This window comes from Phoxinus phoxinus (genome assembly GCF_949152265.1).
Source record: "Phoxinus phoxinus genome assembly, chromosome: 7".
NCBI classification, from domain to species: domain Eukaryota; kingdom Metazoa; phylum Chordata; class Actinopteri; order Cypriniformes; family Leuciscidae; genus Phoxinus; species Phoxinus phoxinus.
This window is the reverse complement of record NC_136882.1, coordinates 5888302-5911529: the sequence shown is the minus strand read 5'-3', so window position 1 is coordinate 5911529 and position 23228 is coordinate 5888302. Positions and strand designations below refer to the sequence as shown.

Here is a 23228-nt window from a genome sequence, read left to right as displayed (position 1 = left end):
GACTCAGCTCCCGCGTTCACTACTGCACAGACTCAGCTCCTGCGTTCACTACTGCACAGACTCAGCTCCTGCGTTCACTACTGCACAGACTCAGCTCCTGCGTTCACTACTGCACAGACTCAGCTCCTGCGTTCACTACTGCACAGACTCAGCTCCCGCGTTCACTACTGCACAGACTCAGCTACTGCGTTCACTACTGCACAGATTCAGCTCCTGCGTTCACTACTGCACAGATTCAGCTCCTGCGTTCACTACTGCACAGACTCAGCTCCTGCGTTCACTACTGCACAGACTCAGCTCCTGCGTTCACTACTGCACAGACTCAGCTCCCGCGTTCACTACTGCACAGACTCAGCTCCTGCGTTCACTACTGCACAGACTCAGCTCCTGCGTTCACTACTGCGCAGACTCAGCTCCTGCGTTCACTACTGCACAGACTCAGCTCCTGCGTTCACTACTGCACAGACTCAGGTCTCGAGTTCACTACTGCGCAGACTCAAGTGCCGCGTTCACTTCTGCACAGACTTGGGTCCCAAATTCACTACTGTGCAGACTCGGGTCCCGCGTTCACTAATGTACAAACTCGGGACCAGCACTCACCACTGCGCAGACTCAGATCCGCCTTCACTACTGCGCAGACTTGGGTCCAGCGTTCACTACTGCGCAGACTCGGGTCCCGCGTTCACTACTGTGCAGAATCAGGTCACGCGTTCACCACCCACAGACCAGGTAGTGCGCAGAAGCAGGTATCAAATCAGCACAAGATGTCAGCGCCATATTAGGACTTTGGCGGCTTCACTTTTCACCAATGGAAGAGAATGAAGGGGCTTCGTCCATCTTTTTTGATAGTCTATGGCTGGGACACGTTTCTTAATTAATACTTGGGTCACTTTTTCAAAACGATTCACACAATGAGCACAACATCAGTCTATGTGAGCTAAACTGGATCATTTATCATTGCTTTGGCACAAAATGCTTTCAATGACTACATCTTTCAAATTACATGAATACATTTCTCACTTAGACTCAAATGCAATGTACCTACAGGCCAATTTACACATTTACATTCTTTTCAAAACTTATCATGATACAAAACTGAATCTAAAATCTAAAAAACTGAAATACTTTCAAATCAATTAGATTTAGCTGAACACCTACACGTGTTAGTCTTTTAGTTTCATTACCATCTGTACGAAAAGGTGAAATGTGTAATTATATCACTCATCACTCATAGCAGAGTGAGCATAATTTATTTCACTCTAAAATCACTCCCAGCAAGTGAATGATCACTTAAAGTCCCTCACTTTCTGCCTATGGACCCTTCTCACATTTATTGGGTTCTCAAAAGCAGTCGTCATAACTGAATGAACTTCTATAGTGGCGACAACATTTGTATGACTTTGTATTCCCATTTTCTCCAATAGCAAAACAAAACAAAACCCATGATAGTGTTTCCACGACTTTCCAAAAGAGGGAACCAAATATTGAGAGATTGATTACAGTCATAAGAAAGATGTCAAATTTGCTGTCACTCCCTCAGCCATTGTATAAATATACAACACAAAGTATAAATGTATAGTATAAATGTGTTTTTTTATGAAAACATGAAAAACTTATTTGTTTTGTTATGTTGATAAGTGTGGAAATATATTATCACAGTCTGTGAAAAGGGTCCATATAATTCTCATTCTCTCTCTCTGTACGTTCTTGTTTTCTTGCATTATGTTCCTCTGTGATCGATATTAAAATGTGTTGATGCTCTAAAGACGCCACAACTCAGATTTATGCTTCCCCCACCACACACACACACATCTCTTCTTGATTCAAAACCTCTCGATGCAGGAACAGAGTGTGTAGGAAGCAAAAGATCAATAGATAGATGCACACATACTACGTAATAAACACCCCCATGACATTTATAGCGCACGCACACAGCGCTGTCCTGTTACAGTAGGAGGGGGGCAGAGATATAATACGGTTTTAATGAAGTCAGTGCTGAATTAAGTGTGTTCTTACCCTGCTCCTGTCGTACTCTTTCCTGGAGGCAGCGAACAGTTGGGCATTTGAGATGGCAATGCCACAGAAGGGAAGATACATCTGCAACACCTGCATAGATAGAAGAGTGTGTTGAAGTGTAGCATCAATGTGAGTCTAAGGTGTCCTGGACAAACACTGGAACGAAAATCCAAAGTGGTTTCAGTCTGGCAAAGTTACAAAGTAACTGAAGTTACAGTAAAATTACGTCAATAGAATAATTACGTTAATATATTAAGTTGGTCTTTATAATACATAATCTTTTTACTTTGTTTGAATGAATATCTCTCTGATAGGCAACAATTCGTAAGCATTAACAAATACAAATCTAACTATGTGACTATCTCCTGTGGTGTACCTCGTGGATCGGTTCTTGGTCCACTTATATTTTTAATTTATATGCTTCCTCTTGGCCAGATCATTAAATGCCAGTTTTTAATTTTCATAGTTATGCCGACGATAAACTAATTAATTTTGATATCGAACCCAGTTCAGTCTTCCCTCCCCCATTCATAATTTCTTGCTTGGTAGAAAACTTATGCTGATCCTGAAACTGAATGCTGACAAAACTGAAATTCTGCAAGTTGGCCCCAAATAGCTTTGCTCCTCCTTATATTGATGGAGTTCTGGTTAGGCATTCACCAACTGTTCGGGATCTGGGAGTCCTGGTTAGGCATTCACCAACTGTTCGGGATCTGGGAGTCCTAGTTAGGCATTCACCAACTGTTCGGGATCTGGGAGTCCTAGTTAGGCATTCACCAACTGTTCGGGATCTGGGAGTCCTGGTTAGGCATTCACCAACTGTTCGGGATCTGGGAGTTCTGGTTAGGCATTCACCAACTGTTTGGGATCTGGGAGTTCTGGTTAGGCATTCACCAACTGTTCGGGATCTGGGAGTTCTGGTTAGGCATTCACCAACTGTTTGGGATCTGGGAGTTCTGGTTAGGCATTCACCAACTGTTCGGGATCTGGGAGTCCTGGTTAGGCATTCCCCAACTGTTCGGGATCTGGGAGTTCTGGTTAGGCATTCACCAACTGTTCGGGATCTGGGAGTCCTGGTTAGGCATTCACCAACTGTTCGGGATCTGGGAGTCCTAGTTAGGCATTCACCAACTGTTCGGGATCTGGGAGTCCTGGTTAGGCATTCACCAACTGTTCGGGATCTGGGAGTTCTGGTTAGGCATTCACCAACTGTTCGGGATCTGGGAGTTCTGGTTAGGCATTCACCAACTGTTCGGGATCTGGGAGTCCTGGTTAGGCATTCCCCAACTGTTCGGGATCTGGGAGTTCTGGTTAGGCATTCACCAACTGTTCGGGATCTGGGAGTCCTGGTTAGGCATTCACCAACTGTTCGGGATCTGGGAGTCCTAGTTAGGCATTCACCAACTGTTCGGGATCTGGGAGTCCCGGTTAGGCATTCACCAACTGTTCGGGATCTGGGAGTTCTGAATAGGCATTCACCAACTGTTCGGGATCTGGGAGTCCTGGTTATGAATTCACCAACTGTTCGGGATCTGGGAGTTCTGGTTAGGCATTCACCAACTGTTCGGTATCTGGGAGTTCTGGTTAAGGCTGGTTCACACGGGACGATTTTAAAATTGTCGGCCGATTTTCCAAACCTGAGAGACCCCACACACGGCGATAAAAAATCACGGGTCTAACAGTTTTTGTCGTACAATGTGTGGTGTGCAGCCACACGGCAAAATCAACACATTACACACGAACCTATTTGACTCCCGAGCATTCCCAGGTCAGACGGGAAATCTCGCAAAATCCCTCGAGATCAAACGTGACTTCAGAGTAAACAATCATGGATTGTTCGGGATCTGGGAGTTCTGGTTAATTCACCAACTGTTCGGGATCTGGGAGTCCTGGTTAGGCATTCACCAACTGTTCGGGATCTGGGAGTTCTGGTTAATTCACCAACTATTCGGGCTCTGGGAGTTCTGTTTAATTAACCAACTATTCGGGCTCTGGGAGTTCTGTTTAATTAACCAACTGTTCGGGCTCTGAGAGTTCTGGTTAGGCATTCACCAACTGTTCGGGATCTGGGAGTCCTGGTTTGATTCCAAATTATGTTTTGAACAGCCATATCAGCCAGCTTGTTAAATTAAAAATGTTCTACCTTTGCAGTATAGTTTGCATACAGCCTTCAATTAATCATAAAGATGCTGAAACTGTTATTCATACTTTTATAAACTCTAAATTGGACTATTGTAAATCCTTGTTTAGAGCCCTTCCAGCTAAAAGTCCTTAATCGCCTAACTGCTACAAAACTGTTGCTTCTGCCCTTACATTTAACAAAAAATCTGCTCACATCACTCCGATCCTTCACCAATTACGCTGGCTCTCTATTGCCTATCACATTCAGTTTAAACTACTTGTCTTATTTTATAAGGCCTGTCATGGTCTAACACCTTCATATCTTGCTGACTTATTCAGCCTTACGCTCCTGCCCGTACTCTTAGATCTAGTTCACACAACCTGTTTGTTTCACCCAAGTTCAAACTGTCTACTTTTGGTGGTAGGCCGTTCAGTATTGAATTTCAAAAAGTACATATTCCTGAATCAACATCTTTGTTGATCCTAGAACAACACTGCAGTCAACCAATCAGATTTGAGGGACAAGTGTATGCTTAAAACCAGGGTTAGGTGCTTCTACATCAGTATTATTCACCTCTGATTTTAGGGAAAAGTTATAGGTAGGGTTAGGTTTACTGGTAGGGATAAGGCTAGGACTACATTTTCAGACAGGAATGTTGTGCCACAGTGACCTCAGTATTATGGGCCATAAGATCTGTAATAAGCTCCCCCAAGAATTGATGTGCTATCTCATCACTACAGATAAGACATACTTTAAGACATAACTTAAAACTAATTTATTCACATAGTTTTGCAACTGATTGGTTCCCCTTTCTGTTATTTCAATACTTGTTCAGTTATTATCTGCCATGCTATGTTTATTGTTTGAATGCTTGTTCTGATGATTGTACTTTGCTTGTACTTCTGTATTTTCTGTATTATCTGTCTATTTTATAGTGTCCTTGGGTCCTTGAAAGGCACTATATAAATAAAACATTATTATTTATTATTACTGGAGGTCTTTGTTGTTTTTAAAATACTCAGCAATGGTGTTGAGTGATGAATTTACATGGTTTGTCTTAAAGCATGTTAAAACACCACATAGACATATAAACAACATTAAAAACTTGATTTTCACCACAGGATGTATTTAATAGCTCCATAACTATTATTGGTCCATATGCATGTGTTTGTTGTTTTGGTCATTCTATTCAGTCGGTCATTCAAATAATGTGAGTATGTGATTTTGTGGTCTCCCTGCTATTCGACTGTGTGAGGCTGTCTTGTGTGTCTCAATAACTCTGTTGGGCGATCTTCCTTTAATGTCTTATAAACTCAACCTAATTGTATTCTAGAAATCAAAATAAGTGTGACAGAGACAGCAGAACTTCATTGTCCTGAATACATTTTCTGTTTCCTCACTCACCGCTGTGTTTTTAAAGGTCTGATATCTCCTCTAGCTCTCCCAATGCCAAACACACACTCAGACTGCTGCCAGAATGACAAAAACACTCTCACATTTCTCTTGTAGGGAGCTCAGAGAGAAATGAGTGTAGTCATAATGTTGAGAATAAACAGGTTCATATTAAAATTCTGTCAGGAAGCACATCAAAACCTGCCCCAGGACAAGTCAGCGTGACACCACAGAGAGGCCTGGATGAATCTGTCAGTCCTGAAGTCACAGAAGGCGCAGGTAAATGGCGTACTGGAGTAATTGGATTCTGTGTGACTGCCCATTAGTCTGGGCTGCATGGGAGACTGCTGCATTGAGTCTGTTCACCACAGTGTTAAAGCGTTTAATAAAGAGTGGATGTGACCTGAACCTGTGGGAGCGATCAACAGGTTCTCACAGCACGCTTTCCGCTCATTTAAACCGTTAAGCTAATGAAACGAGAGAATTGAGCTCCTTCATGGAAACACACAACAACTTTATGGGCCTGTGGGCCTTCTAAGCTAAGTATTGTTGCAGGTTTTGTTCCTAAACTTCTTTATCACTGTAGTCTACTTATGTTAATGCACCGTAATTTAGTTTCTCATGATCATTTTGCACCCGCTATACCTGTAGAGTTATACCTATACCTATAGAGTTCTATGTAAATGACCTTTGATATGATTGGCTAAGCTCTTTACATGTAAACTGAATAACAATGTGCACTTTGAGGTTGTGGATTAGCTGACGGGTCCAAAAAAGTTTTTGAATATCCACCCTTCAACAGCGTCGCTGGAAAGCTTCAATTACATTGTGACAGGATCACAAAACAATCAGCGCTGAAATAAAACACTCAAACTGTCACGATTAGACTGATGGAATCAGATTCAGACACTTTTTTTTGTGATTTTTTGTGAGGATCTGCAAAGCAGGAGTTGCAACACACAGGTTTGAAGAGAACCCGCAGGGAACTTTCATATTGCAGTACATACAAAAGTTCAAGGTTGGTGACCTTTGACCTTTGGATTTGTATAACAAGGAGATGAGAGACCAATAGAGGATCTCAGCGTCACAGACTGAGCTCTTGGCTGAGTTAAACGTAGCACACGTGAAGGAAGCAACAAGCGTGTGATTCTTTTGTGTTCAGCCATTTGCACGATCATTCACAAATCCAGTCAGAGCTACAGCTCCATATGTGGCACTAGTGTTAAGTCATTGAATAGAAATGTATTCTAATTTCACATTTTCGTGTTTGGAGTAATCTATTCAGACTAAATTTCTCTGCTTGTGCCTGAAGTCTGTCTTGGACTCCTGTTTGGTTACTTTAATAAGAGATCTGCAAGAAGGGTATTTATTTATGTGTATACAGCGGCGTAACTTATCCAAAACGCTAGGGGGAGCTCTCGCTGAGATCTGCTCCAGAACGTGTAAAATAGCAGTTAATGCAGAGACGAGCAGATAGCTAACACAGAATTGAGACGCTCCACTTGTGATTGACTGTGAATGTTATATCTGTCTTGCAGGTAAGATTAATTCAGTTTATTACAGGTAAAAGGGGTTCATGAACCGTAATGTTTAGTATTTTGTTTTGTTAAGTAAGTTTTGAGCACAAAAACTGTATTGTCATTACTCGTGGGTAGAGCATAATCAGAAACAACAGTAATGAAAGCTTATACGTGTCTGTATTGTGCACAGATATGAAAATACATTATGCACAGCAATGTTTATTTAGTTAGTGTGCGATATTGATGGCTAAAGTTAGTTTAAGGGACGCGAGTTCAGTAACGCACGTGGAGTTCGCGGGTGTCCGCCATTTCGTGTAAATAGTATGCCGCGGTGGCAGAGTTAATAAACTCAAACGACGTGGTTTGCTCAGTAATGGTATAAAAGAGTTGTGAAATGTGACATAAGGGAATATTAAAGTGTTATTTTGTTATTTAGAGTAAACAAGTCATGTTATTTAGAGTAAACAAGTCATGTTGGAAAAGAGAATGTAATCTGAAAAGTGTTTAATAGACAAAGGGAATGGTATGGGTCCAAATTAAGTTTAACATGGTTTATTTTTGATTTTATGGTGCAAGATAGGTGTTCAAGTGCTTAATATGTAAACTGTACCGGCAATTGAAGGATTACTAATGATTAGTTTGTTGAGCCGTGGTATAGAGAATGTTATGAGTAATGAGAAAATGTAATATTGAATGAGATCTGCTCCAGAACGTGTAAAATAGCAGTTAATGCAGAGACGAGCAGATAGCTAACACAGAATTGAGACGCTCCACTTGTGATTGACTGTGGATGTTATATCTGTCTTGCAGGTTTGCATACCAACATTTTCTTTAATTAAATGTGTTGCACCGGAATCGACGCCTGCTCTTTTCTATATGTGTAACATATTTTGGCGAGCCAAGCAGCCAGGAGAGGTAGCACAGTGTGACGGAGACTACCTCTTCATACAGAGACGAATTTAGTCATGGATAACAGCCAACACCTTCACGACCAAGTGAGCGCTGGACTCTGGCAGTTAGATGAGGACCATCTGCAAGAGGTTTGTCGTTACCTTAAATGTAATGTGTCCCTTAGGAAAGCCCAGACGGTTGCTCATCAAGACAGTCGAAAACATTTTGGAGGACGTTCAGGAGAATGAGGATGAAACTGAGGTCATGCAGTATTTCAAAGATTTACTCTCGTTCATGAGTGAGGTGAAACAAGGCGCCATTGATGTGGAGGTGATGGGAGAGAAACCAACTCAAGTAAGAGGGCTGGAAGAAAGGTATCTTAGCCGCTCACAACGAGATGAGGACAGTGACGGTAAGGCTGAAAAGATTATAGACAGTCACAAGCCTTTTAAAAGTAACACAAGGTATGAGAAGAGGATTGAACCATCTCAGAAATTGACTGAAGTGACTCTAAGACGACAATTTAAGATCTGGGGACAGATTGGAGAAAGTGGACAGAAAGAAAAGTTGTCATACCCCAGTCTAATTCGCCAAATGGAAGTGGGATTAGAGAAGGGCCACTCTGAGACTGAGATAGTAGAGGCAGTGGTTAGAGCTGTCACCCCAGGCTTGCCATTGAGAGATATGTTGGAGATTAAGCGTGGTCTTGCACTCCAGTCATTACACACCATCTTAAAGGGCCACTACAAAGTTGACAGTACAACTGCTCTGTACAACCAGCTCATAAATGTATCACAAGAACCCAAAGAGTCAGTTCAGAATTTCATCTTCAGGGCAATTGAATTGAAAGAGAAACTGCTGTGGAAAGCTGAGGATGGCGATGATGACCGCTATAGCAGAGATATCATCCAGCGTAAATTTCTGCGTTCAATTGAAACCGGACTTACAAGTGACTCTCTGAAATTTCAGATACAGCCCTACCTCAGTAACATTAGGACAACGGATGAGGAGCTGATTGAAGCGGTGAATGAGGCTGCTAAGCTGGAAGGTGAACGACAAGAGAAACTGAAAAGGCTCCAGGCAGGTAAACCTCCCCGCATACATGAGTTCCATACCGACCCACGATCTGATTACTCACCGGCACTGGCTGTACAGGCAGCAAAAGAGCCTGCTATGGCAATCAGAACAGTAAGAGGAAGGGAATCTAAAGAATGCCAGAAGGTCAATAATGAGGTTCCAGACACCCAAAAGCTCATCGAGGAGCTGAGAGCAGAAATGAGACAGATGATTACAGCTGCAATGGAAGCGAATAAGACACCCATACGGTACAGAGAAGAACGACAGCGAGGCTGTAAGAAATGTAGGGAAGAGCAAGTAGGAGAAAATTGTAATCATTGCTTCAAATGTGGACAAACAGGCCATTTCTCACGTGGATGCAGAGTACAGAACTCACAGTCGGGAAACGACCAAGGACTGCTGAGACGGGGCCATCAGTAGTCCTCCCGGAAGTGTCCCATTCCTCGTCACCAACTCTTCCTGGGGGCCGCATACAAACCAATCAGCCAACTCAGTTTGCCATGTCGAATACCCATTCATCTAATTCATCAACCTCAGTAAAAGCCAATACCAATCTCTGTAGTGTGAAGTATCTCCCACCCCAACATGAATCACAGCTCATTAAACTGATTGGAAAACGCTGCTTGGTCAACTGTCGCATGAATGGTCAGCCAATGGAGGCGCTGTGGGACACTGGTGCGCAAGCAAGCATTGTTAATGACTCTTGGCGACGACAATATCTCCCAGATACTGTTGTCCAGCCCCTGGAAGAGTTGTTAGGAGAGGCGACCCTGACTGGTTTAGCAGCTAACAACACAGAAATTCCATTCATCGGATGGGTGGAGGTTAATTTCCAACTGGATGGAGGTCCGTTCCCAACACCACTGTTAAAAGTACCCATGTTGGTGTCCAGTGATCTAACAGTAGCAGAGGACCCAATCATTGGATACAACGTCATCGAAGAGGTTGTGAAAAGGATCGAAGACACTCCTGGGCGCGGAGAGAAGAAAACACTACATACAATGAGTTCTGCATTCTCAATCACCCACAGCGAGGCACACACACTGATGAAGTTAATCCGGAGTAAGGAGCAAGAGGTAACTGTGGGGGTGGTGAAGATTGGGAGAAAACGTGTATACTTGCCTGCAAATCAAGTTACCACTGTAATGGTCCGTCCTCACGTCGGGTCTCAGTACCAGGGCCAAGAACTGCTCTTCTTACCCAGTGAGGCAAGCCCAGTTCAAGATCTAGAATTGAGTGAAGCAGTAGTGAAGATTACTGTAAGACACATCAAGCATATACCCATATCAATTGTCAATGCAGCAAAGCATAATATTACCCTACAGAGAAACCACATTTTGGGTCACTTACAGCCCGTGAAAACAGTGTATCCTGGGGCAGTCCACCCCACTGGAACCGAGAATCCCCCAGCAGAGAGAGCCCGAACTGGTGAGTCAGCCCCTGAAAAGACCACTAATATGGCAAGAGACAAATCACCTCCACCAGCATGGGATCCCCCTGTCAATCTGGACCATCTCACAGAAGCTCAGCAGGAAGCCGTGAGAAAAGTATTGAGAGAAGAGTGTCAAGCTTTTGCTTACGATGACGACGACATTGGTTTCATCCCATCGTTAAAGATGCACATTACACTTCATGACACCAGGCCTGTGCAGAAAACTTATATGTCTGTCCCAAAGCCCTTGCATGATGAGGTCAAGGAGTATTTGCAAGACTTGTTAAATAAAGGTTGGGTGGCTCCCTCCAGGTCGGCATACTCATCTCCAGTAGTCTGCGTGAGAAAAAAAGACGGCAGTCTTCGGTTATGCTGCGATTACCGGGAGCTAAACCAGAAGTCAGTGCCCGATCGCCACCCAATCCCTAAGATACAAGACATGCTGGATGCACTAAGTGGAAGCACTTGGTTTACTGTCTTGGACCAGGGGAAAGCATACCACCAGGGCTTCCTGGATGAGGAGAGCCAGCCGCTATCAGCATTTATAACCCCATGGGGGCTGTACCAATGGATACGCATTCCATTTGGGCTGAGTTCGGCACCAGCCGAGTTCCAAAGAAGTATGGAAAGCTGCTTGTTAGGCCTTCGGGACACAATATGTCAGCCCTACCTAGATGACAACTTGGTCCATAGCAGCAGTTTTCAAGATCATTTGGCTCATGTGCGGCTGGTGCTCCAGCGCTACAAAGGGCACGGTGTAAAGCTCACCCCGAAAAAATGTGAGCTCTTCAAACGCAAAGTGAGGTTCCTGGGGAAGATGGTGTCTGGTGAAGGTTATACGATGGACCCAGCGGAGATTGCTCCAGTGCAGGCCTTGAAGGCAAGGACACCATCCACAGTGGGTGACCTAAGGAAGATGTTAGGGTTCTTGTCATATTACCGTTCTTATATCCCAAATTGTTCACGCATAGCCCAGCCGCTCTACCAGCTACTGACAGCAAGAGATAAGGGTTCAGGTGAATCAGGAATGACCTCGAGGAAAGGAAAACTCTTCCGGCAGGGGAGAGAAAGTAGCTTAACGTCACGAACACCCATTGAGTGGACACAAACTCACCAAGTTATACTGAGCAACCTCTTAGATCACCTTGCACAACCTCCAGTCCTGGGTTTCCCAGATTTCACTCAGCCCTTTGTGCTACACTGCGATGCATCCCAGGAAGGGTTGGGTGCGATATTGTATCAACGCCAGAATGGTAAGATGGTAGTAATGGCTTACGGGTCCAGAACGCTAAGTGCTCCAGAGAAAAGGTATCATTCTGGCAAGCTTGAATTTCTGGCGTTAAAGTGGGCTGTTTGTGAGCGTTTTCGCCATTACTTGTACTATGCACCATCTTTTGTTGTCTACACTGATAACAATCCCTTGACCTATGTACTCACCACCGCCAAACTGAATGCCACCGGGCACAGATGGGTTGCACAGCTTGCCGACTTCAACTTTTCCATAAAATACCGGCCGGGTAAACATAATGCTGATGCGGATGGTCTGTCACGCATGCCATTGGACATCGACAAGTTTATGGAGCAGTGCACAGAACAAATGCAACCAGAAGTCCTTCAAGCTTCAGTGGAAGGAGTGGTAGTTGAGTGTGACAATCCCTTACAAGGAGCAGGGTTGATTCATTTTAATGCCTTGAGTCTAGTGAAAGAGAGAGACCAAAGTGACCTGGGTCCAGCACTGTCTCCAGCCCAGATTCGAGAGGCTCAGGAGAATGACATTATTATTGGGAAAGTCCTGAAGTTCAAGGAGAAAGATCAACGACCAAGTAGAGAGGCAGTAAAAGCGGAACATGCGGATGTGGCAATGCTGTTAAAACAATGGTTCAAACTCTGGGTGGGTGAAGATGGAGTACTGTATAGGAAGACTAGGAAAAGAGAACAGTTGCTCCTGCCCGAGTCTTACCATTCCCTGATTCTAACTGAACTCCACCAAAAGATGGGTCATTTGGGTGCGGAGAGAACCCTTTGCCTCATCAGAGAGCGCTTTTACTGGCCTAGAATGCAGAGAGATGTGGAACACTTTGTCACCAAAGTATGCGAGTGTCTGAAAAAGAAAAAGCCAGTCAGACAAAGTCGAGCACCTTTAACTCCGATCCACACCACACATCCATTCGAAATGGTCTCAATCGACTTTCTTCATCTGGAGACCTGCAAGCAAGGTTTCGAATACATTCTTGTGGTGATGGATCACTTCACTAGGTTTGCACAGGCATACGCAACCAAAGATAAATCTGCTAAGACTGTTGCAGAGAAACTTTTCAATGACTTTGCTTTGAAGTTCGGTTTTCCCTGTAAAATCCATCATGACATGGGCAAAGAATTTGACAACAAACTGATGAACCAACTGAAAGAACTTTGTGGAATCTGCGGATCACACACCACACCCTACCATCCACAAGGCAATGGACAAGTGGAGCGATTCAATCGCACTCTATTGTCCATGCTCCGTACACTTGCGGATGAGGAAAAAGTAGACTGGAAGAATTCCTTGGCCAAAGTGGTTCATGCATACAATTGCACAAGAAGTGAAGCAACGGGTTTCTCTCCGTACTACTTGCTGTATGGAAGATCCCCTCGCTTACCGATTGACATTCTTTTCAACTTGAAGACAGATGAAGAGTATGGCACTTACCAGGACTATGTGTCTCGTTGGAAGGAACGGATGAGTGAGGCTTACCAAATTGCATCAAAGACCGCTTCAAAAGCAGCAGCCCGTGGGAAAGCGTACTATGATCAGAAGACTCAGGGGAGAGATCTTCAGCCTGGTGACCGGGTCCTCATCCGCAATCTAACTCCAAGGGGGGGTCCCGGGAAGATACGGTCATACTGGGAAGATCAGGTACATGTGGTAAAAGAAAGGAAACATGCTGAAAGTCCAGTATATGAGGTGAGACCTGAAAGAGAGAAGGGGAAAAGCCGTGTCATCCACAGAAATCTTCTCCTACCGTGTGACTTCTTGCCGCTTGAAAGGGAAAAATCGGATCGATCTAGTTCACAGAAGGCTCGAAACACGCCTAAAGGGAATAAGATTGACAGAGACAAAAAGAGACAGTGTCCAGTAAATTCTGAAAGCGAGTCGGAGGAATATGTTCTTACCGGTCGGTGGCAAGAGGAGGATCGCATGCCTCTTAACCCAAGAGCACCGCCTTTCAGGCCTCGAGATGAACCCCTTCAGAGCGAAGAGGATTTGCCCCTTCAGAGCGAAGAGGATTTGCCCCTTCAGAGCGAAGAGGATTTGCCCCTTCAGAGCGAAGAGGATTTGCCCCTTCAAAATTGTTCCGAAGGAGGGAATTTGTCCCTTAATTTTGAAAAAAATGCACTCTGCTCAAGTCATGATGGGGACATTGACAGTGACAATGCTGTAAATGACAGTGAGTCAGAGATGGGGGACATTGACAGTGACAATGCTGTAAATGACAGTGAGTCAGAGATGGACTCTCCAAAACCCCTGAGACATTATCCAAAGAGACAGAGACAGAAATCAGTGGTGTTTACTTATGATACCTTAGGTCAACCTTCTTTTGTCCAAAGGGACTGCTCGGTAGAAGTAAAGCAGGTACCTGGGCCAAGCGGTCATTTCTGGAGACCTTGGAGCATAGTTGAGAGTTGTTAAAAGACTCCAGTTGAGAAACTGTTGAATATGCTCAAGTTATTTTTGAAATGTCAGGAGACATTTAGTTTTGTGGGGGAGAGTGTGGCACTAGTGTTAAGTCATTGAATAGAAATGTATTCTAATTTCACATTTTCGTGTTTGGAGTAATCTATTCAGACTAAATTTCTCTGCTTGTGCCTGAAGTCTGTCTTGGACTCCTGTTTGGTTACTTTAATAAGAGATCTGCAAGAAGGGTATTTATTTATGTGTATACAGCGGCGTAACTTATCCAAAACGCTAGGGGGAGCTCTCGCTGAGATCTGCTCCAGAACGTGTAAAATAGCAGTTAATGCAGAGACGAGCAGATAGCTAACACAGAATTGAGACGCTCCACTTGTGATTGACTGTGAATGTTATATCTGTCTTGCAGGTAAGATTAATTCAGTTTATTACAGGTAAAAGGGGTTCATGAACCGTAATGTTTAGTATTTTGTTTTGTTAAGTAAGTTTTGAGCACAAAAACTGTATTGTCATTACTCGTGGGTAGAGCATAATCAGAAACAACAGTAATGAAAGCTTATACGTGAAACGCGAGTCTGTATTGTGCACAGATATGAAAATACATTATGCACAGCAATGTTTATTTAGTTAGTGTGCGATATTGATGGCTAAAGTTAGTTTAAGGGACGCGAGTTCAGTAACGCACGTGGAGTTCGCGGGTGTCCGCCATTTCGTGTAAATAGTATGCCGCGGTGGCAGAGTTAATAAACTCAAACGACGTGGTTTGCTCAGTAGTGGTATAAAAGAGTTGTGAAATGTGACATAAGGGAATATTAAAGTGTTATTTTGTTATTTAGAGTAAACAAGTCATGTTATTTAGAGTAAAAAAGTCATGTTGGAAAAGAGAATGTAATCTGAAAAGTGTTTAATAGACAAAGGGAATGGTATGGGTCCAAATTAAGTTTAACATGGTTTATTTTTGATTTTATGGTGCAAGATAGGTGTTCAAGTGCTTAATATGTAAACTGTATCGGCAATTGAAGGATTACTAATGATTAGTTTGTTGAGCCGTGGTATAGAGAATGTTATGAGTAATGAGAAAATGTAATATTGAATGAGATCTGCTCCAGAACGTGTAAAATAGCAGTTAATGCAGAGACGAGCAGATAGCTAACACAGAATTGAGACGCTCCACTTGTGATTGACTGTGAATGTTATATCTGTCTTGCAGGTTTGCATACCAACATTTTCTTTAATTAAATGTGTTGCACCGGAATCGACGCCTGCTCTTTTCTATATGTGTAACACATACAATACTGACAAGCACGGCAAACGTAACGTGAACGACTACTAACCCTGCTTTTCTTCTCTTCGAGGTCTACGCTGAGGGTTCTCTATCTGGCTACTGCCACCAACTGGATACCCGTCAATGAAACTACAATAATGACATATGTATTTGAAACAAAAAAGCTTGTTGAATTGCACTAATTGAAAAAAAAAAAAACATTGCATTAATAACCGTGCTTAATTTTTAATAGACCCCTTTTGCGCCGACGTCACAATTACGTCACAGCGCTAGCTGGTTGCAAAACAAAGTGAAAACGGGAGGCGGCCGATACAAACCAGCGCAGATTCAACTACATAATAAGGAGCTTTAATTATTATTATTATTAAATGTCATCTTGCTGTGTTGTTGGGTGCAAGAATCGACGGAGTAATTTGAAAAAATTCGAAATTTTATTGCATAATGTTTTCTAAATTATTGTGATTATTTGTGAATCATCTATGATTATACATTGTTTTGATTGATTGTGACTAGACTTTTTGAAGAACCTGGTAAGAAAGGGTAATCAAATACATGATCAAATATTTTCTAGAATTTTTATTTCTAGAAAATATTCACATCATTAAAATTGCACCGTAATGTCACTCTTTACAGTCTCGTCTTCTGGCCTTGCCGCTGGCTAGGCAGAACTTCGGATCGTACCACACAAGACTTGTACGTGACCCTTCAGCACATAGTTATAGAGATCTGAAGATGTATGAGGTTTCTCTATCGGGTAGGTGTAGATGTCAGTTTTCTCAACCGGAGGTAGCATTAACGTTAATCCTGTCAGATCGTCATCATTGACTGAGCGTGTACGGGTCGGCCAATCTGGTTCCGTCCGTTAAAATTAACTTTTGCAAATAATAATCGCGGTCCTGGACATTGAGTGAGCTTGCACATTAAGATAAAATCCGATTTTCTCCAGTCATTGTTAAAAAACAAGCTAACAAAACTTGCAAACTAACGTCAGTGAAGCGGCCAGAGGGATCGTTCTGCAACCACCTAAGCTCCGCCCACAAAAAAACGTCACCATGTTTACTAACTGAAAAGGGGTCTATGCATTGTAATTTTAGGACTTGCATTATGGGCTGAAATTCAACATGGTCGTATATTTAAGCTTTGATTATTTTATTTCAAAACGTTTCACACACATTTTCAGTATTAAAAATTAAATAATCCATATTCACCTTTCAGATTTAACTTAAAAAATATTTGGTCTGTTTAAAAACACAATGTATTATTTTCGACAGGCAATTTTCTAGTCCATTTTTTTTCTCGCTTAAATTTGCTTCCCCAAATTCGACAAAAAAATGCAACATTGCACGTCCAGGATTCAGTTCCTGGATGTGCAATGTTGAACCGATGCATAATCTCCGTGTGCTGTTTGTCGGCTCACCAGCCGGTGTTGCAAGTGTGTGTTGACAAAAACCAGAGCAACAGTTCGAGAGAGTCATTTATTCACAAAAACGGATTTACAGAAATGGACCAAGTAGGAAGTATATGTGATGATCATCAGGGCCAGTATATATGCAGAAAAGCTGAAAAAAGCACAAAAGTTGTGTTTATGTTGAATTCAATGTCTTCACAGTTACTTTCCCTATGCACAGTATGTGCTGTAATACGACTGGGGTTGCCCTTATACGTCATACTCCAGGATTTCCCAACAACTCTTAACGTGAAAAATGCTTAACATGGCTTAATGGACTTAGACTTAGTATAAACATTATTGGTGGTGCATACTATAATCAGGCAAGCAGATGCACTCAGAATATCAGCATAATGCGCAAGGTTTCAAGTTTCCCTCCTATAGAAACCTGTTATAAAGAAAACGCTTAACATGTCTTAGACTAATAAAGTAATAAAGACACTCGGTATACACGTTATTGATGTACAATATACACACTATATACTATATAGTGATATAGCAGATGAGCATAGAAAGTGCTTTGCTGTAGAAAATCATTAAATCGTTGCCAAAAAAAAAGCTCAACATGGCTTAATGCATATAGGCTATAAAAAGACCAAACTCAAGCAGATGAGACCAGAGGAATGCAACATACACTGTACGGTAAGTATTTTCTTTTGTAATGGTTTTCTATGGGATGAAAATGGTAAATGTGAAACTTTGCGCACGGAGTTTATATTCTGGGCTCATCTGCTTAACTGTTTCTGGTATATTATACCGAATTTGATATTTTACTTTTATAGTTAAATTACAGGGGTTGGTAGCTTTTTGCACAATATTAAATTAATCTATCAATATGTATATTCTAGATTTGTAGGACTGAAGTACATTTATACATGTAATTTCTAGGGCTGCCCCTTGATATTCTACTAAACGAGAAAAGGCTCAGTCGACTCGACCACATTTTAGTCGGTTAGTCTAAAAAACTAAACTAAAAGTATGCTAAAATGTACTAAAATGTAGTATGAAGTATAAAGTAAATACAATGGTATATGAACACATTAATTATAGGCTACTGTGTGTTTACTATGGCAACTGCATGGTGTTTTCTATGAAGTATCATGGAGTATGTGTGGTCTTTCATCTTAAAATCCTAAGCAGGGACCAGCTGTATGCAGAGACACACAAGGCAGATCTGCATCACTCTGCTCTGCGTCACAGTCTGAGAGAATATGATATTGTATTGAATACACAGTAATTCCTCGGCTCTACCTTCTGCTAATCCCACAGAGAATTCACAGGACTATTCACAGTACTGTGGCATTTCACAACAAAGGCCAGAGAGTGGTAGCCCAGCAGAACATCCAGACTCTCAGAAACACACATTAATGCAGATCATCAGCGGAGCTTTCAAACAAATATCACATTTGTGGCCACAACATTGAACAGTGAGAACTGCTGTCTCAAAAAAACTCAAAAACTAAATGTGTGGTTTTGCTATGCAGTTGTTGCTAAGTGTTGCTAAGGTGTTCTTTTTCAGTGGTTTTAGCCTGGTTAAATACGGTTGCTGACATTTTCTGAGTCATTGCAAGGGCACTGCTAAGAATTTTGGAATTCCTAGTAATCTGTGTGATTTTTTTTCCAAAATGTTTTTTTATTTTTTATTTTTATTTTTTAAAGCTAGAATACATAGAAAAGAGCATAGTGTATGATGAGGACATATTCTGATTCTTTAGTTTCAGACTTTCAATCCATCCAGTCGGAGTATACTGAACATGTTTGATATTTTAAGTCGAGTTATTCACAGCTTATTGTCTGGTGTGTGACCGGCTTAACAAAGTGCAATAAATGGACAAACTCAAGCACAAACTGAGGGCTCGATAACACAAACTAATCAGGGGTAAAACAGGACAGGTGTGACTAAGGCCTCATCCACACTACTGCATTTTAGTTTAGAAACGGAGAATTAAAACGAACACGATCTCCGTCCACACCAGCGTTTTAGCTGCGTATTAGAATTGATCTCCGCATTAAAACGACTGAAAACAAGGATCACGTGACCACTCACCAACACTGTGTGTGCGCGTGGCGGTGTAAACAGGCGCATGTAGGCAGTATAGAAACACACTCTCTCTCCTCTCCTCTCTCTCACACACACTCTCTCTCTTCTCTCTCACACACACACTCTCTCCTCTCTCTCTCTCTCTCTCTCACACACACACACACACACACACACACACACACACACTCTCTCTCTCTCTCTCTCTCTCTCTCTCTCACACACACACACACACACTCAGACTCCCTCTCACACACACTCGCTCTCTCACACACACGCACACACTCTCTCTCACCTCTCTCTCACACACACACACGCGCACACGCACACACACACTAACGATTATGTTTGCCACTTATCCCGCGATTGTCATACAGTAGGCAATATTGTAAAAACGGCTGTCCCCAAAGCAATATTTGACGCGATTTGCCCCGTATTCTTGAGCACAAAACTGTTGATTTCTCCCTCGCTTACCGCATCTACAGTAGGTTTCCTTCGGAGGAGTTTTGCCGCTTCGCACAAACCAAATGTAACTACAGCGCGCCGCGCGGACAGCCTCTCACAAGTTAGAAAGAAAACACAAAGCCAATCAGTTTAGCGATGTGTGTTCAGGAGGCGGGACTCAGATCTATTGTAGTATAATTGGCCATTTTTTGAACGACGACAAGCCAGAATGAAAACAAGCGGGAATGAAAACAAGCAGAAATGAAATAGGAGTAACGAAAATGCAGAATTTATTTGCACAACAGCTGCTGGCAAAGACATCAACGTCAGTAACGCTTATCCATGTTGCAGTCACTAACGTTACGTAGTCCAGGCTGGTTTTGTATGTTTTCTTCACGGGGACGGGTCATGTGATGGGTGACTGACGAATCAGGGAAGGATACGCCATGACTGATGACACCCAATCATAGAGCCGAGTGTGAGCCTCTGCGTCATCGTTTCTAAAGTCCTGCGTTTTGACCGTCTTCACTAAAACGCCCTCCGGAGATTTAAAACGCAAAACGGGGTCGGCAGCGTTTCTAAACTTAAAAACAGTAAGTCTGTAACAGAAACGTCGGCTGCGTTTCTAAACTTCTCCGTTTTAGGTCTTCGTTTTTGCCGTTGTAGTCTGGACGGGAGGTGCAAATGTAGCAAAAGGTCTTTGTTTCTAAACGAAAACGCAGTAGTGTGGATGGGGCCTAAATGAGCTAATGAAAATAACAAGAGGCGGGAACAAAGGAAACAGGAACAGAAAATAGTGCAAAACCAACTCAATGTCAAACTCCAACACAGATTAAACGAGACATAACCCTGACATTTTCCCCATCAAGAAGGCGCCTTAAAAACATCAAAGCAGTCCAACAGAGGAGGGAGGACGGGGGCTTTGGAGGAGGATGCAGAGCTGGCACGGGACATCCCAGGACAAGGGAGGAGCCAGAGGGGAGATAACGGTGGGAGGAGCCAGGGTGTAACTCCCAGCAGGAGCACCAGGATGCAGGCCCACGATGGAGTTGAAGGAGGGAGGAGCCATGGAGGAGAAGCCGGAGCCTGAGGGAGCCAAAGAGGTGGAGAGATGAGTCGCAGACGAAGGCCCGGAAGTCCATGACCAAGGCAGAGCTGGAGGGACGAGGGTCCCAGTGGAGCCGAGGGAGTGAGGAGCCAAGGTGGAGCCGACTGGTCGATGGGGAGATGTGAAGTGAAAGAATTGGAGGTTTTAGATGAAGTTAGAGGGTCGACACTCCAGGGCAGAGCTGGTAATCTGGAAGCCCAGGATCCAGGATGCTTGTAGCAGCCAGCTTAGAAGGAGACGAGGGGCTGAATGGAGTCAGCGAAGACAGGGCTAAAGGACTGGGTAATATGGGCAGGGAGTTACAAAACAGCCTCCCTGGTCAATTTAGGGCAGACAGAGAGTTCAATAACAGCCTCCTTGGCCAATTCAGGACAGGCACAGAGTTTAAAAGCTGCCTCCATGGCCGACACGAGACAGGTAGAGGAGGTGGGAGTGTGAGGCAGGGTGGGAACATCACAGACAATACTGGTTTGGTGCTGGGTGATGAAACTGTCAGGATCCTGGCCTGACAGTCTTGTCCATGTTCAATGTGTCTATGTTTGCCTTGTGCTTGAGCACATGGCTTTGTCTTTGTTTGTGCTGGCCATGTGCTCCTCCTGTCCCGCCTCCTTGTTTCCTGTTACCACGCCCCCTTGTTTAGTCCACATCTAGTCCTAGTTTCTCTAGTTTCTCTAATCCTCGTGTGCTCTGGTCCCTTTATATTGTGCTCCTTCCCCTCATGTCTCTGCTGGTTCGTTGCATGTGTATGTAGTGTATGATATTTTTGCTTGTCTACTGATCTTTTGTTCTAGTTTTTGCATTTTATTATTTTGAATTTGCTTTGGTTTAGTTCCAGTCTTTTACTCTAGGTTTCTCAAGCCTTATTTTTTTGTTTCTATTTTGGTTTGACCTTTCTCTGTTTGTAGCTTCAGTTATATTTATTCTTAGTATTTCTTTTTGTTTATTATTTTCTATTTTCAGGAAAATTCTTTTTTTTATTTTCTGTAGTCGCTGTGCTGAGTCAGTTTTTATTTTGGTTTTGCTTTTTCTTGTTGTCTTGTGTTTGTTCCTGTCCTCCATCCTGGCTGCTGCTTTCAAGACCAGGGATTGTGACTGATACAGCTTCGGTTGCAGCTCAAAGTTTCCAGCCTATGGTTCCTCGAGCTACTGCCTGATCTTCAGTCATTATCTGGTGCTTCTCCATCTCCTCGATTATCCAGCATAGCCTTGCCCGGGTCGGATCTCATCTGTCTTCCCTTTCTCCTGTTGACTGTCCTGTCCTACTCTTTGGATCATCCTCACTCTTAACCATCCCTATTGTGCCTTCTCTTGTCAATACAATTCCATCCCTTGGTCATTCTGCATCTGGGTCGTCTTTCTCCATAAGACTGCTGTGATAAAACCTGACAGGAACAGTCATGGTGCTGTGCGAAGAAATGGGAATTGCTAACTCTTTCACTCTCCTCCACAATTACAAGGGAATCAAAGGAATTCATGCCATTTACTGCAGCCTCTGAAGTATGGACGAGACTCCAATCCTTTTCCTCTTACTCCACGAGGTCCTCAGGGTCAAGCACAAACTGAGGGCTAGATATACACAAAGTAATCAGGGGTAAAAAAAAAAAAAAAAGGACAGGTGTGACTAAATCAACTTAGGAGTAACCATGGAAACTAACAAGAAGTTGGAACAAGGAACAGAAAAACATTGCAAAACCAACTCAATGTCAAACTCAGACGCAGATCAAATGAGACATAACCTTGAAAAAGTGTGTTTATTATTAGGGTAATAAATTAAAATATTATGGTAATAAATACCAGTTTTTCAACATCAAGTAGCATAATAAACTATTAGTGTTTGGATGCAAATCTAGGCGGAAATCCCAAAAATTGGTCTCGGATCTTAAGAGGTTAAAATAACTAGAAAGCGGCTGACAGCGAAAGCCTCGCGCAGTTTAAAGTGGCAGCGCCTACACTTGCGTTAACAAACAGGTGGACTGTGGGATTGCTGCATTGACCAACAATGGTCTGAAGTGACATCTGTGTGAGCCGTGCTTCATACACAGCTACAATATTTACAATAGACAATTGACTTTTCACCCAAATTTTCACTAATGTTTCACTAACACACATTTAGCCTATTAACTGTTCACTTTTTCCCTATCACATATTTTAGTAATCACCGTAAATTAGGTATCATTCGAAAACGTAAACACTCATTTACATGACATTTGGGAAACATGACATCATGGCCACAAATTAACAAACCGTTCCCAAAACTTACTAATACATCAGGACGTTTTACTAATGTATCTCTTAGTTAAATTAATTTAATTAAATCATGTGCACAATACAATAATTACTTTCCTCGTTTTACTAAATCGTGCAGACAATATAATTTGCTCCGTTGTTTAGCACTCAAAACAAGTGTGTGTGTGTGTGTGTGTGTGTGTGTGTGTGTGTGTGTGTGTGTGTGTGTGTGTGTGTGTGTGTGTGTGTGTGCCTTATCACATCTATGCTAAAAAATGAGGGTGACAGTTAAAAGGTAATAAAAGGAAACAGCACACCTCTCCTCAAAAGGCTGCAAAATATACCATTGAATTACACCCTAAAGCATGAATTAAGTTTAATACTTTAAGGTTTGCCCTAAACATGAGCAATAATAATAATAATGCTTGCCCAACAAACACCATTAACACACACAAGAACAGCATTAGCATAAATCTACAGCTCCATTCATAAGTGATGAACTATATTCTGGACGCATGCAAATAAACAACCCATAATTGTTTCTCCACAAAATGAACAGA

At 42.6% G+C, this 23228-nt stretch overlaps 1 protein-coding gene across 1 annotated transcript in view; it reads right to left on the bottom strand.

Annotated features, from left to right (window-relative positions):
- The window catches only part of pde11a (phosphodiesterase 11a), a 91409-nt gene that overhangs the window by 47676 nt on the left and 20505 nt on the right, over window positions 1-23228 (bottom strand). The window contains exon 3 of the mRNA XM_079618367.1: window positions 2017-2106. Within this exon, the coding sequence (XP_079474493.1) occupies window positions 2017-2106 (90 nt within the window). The remainder of the gene's footprint in view (window positions 1-2016; window positions 2107-23228) is intronic.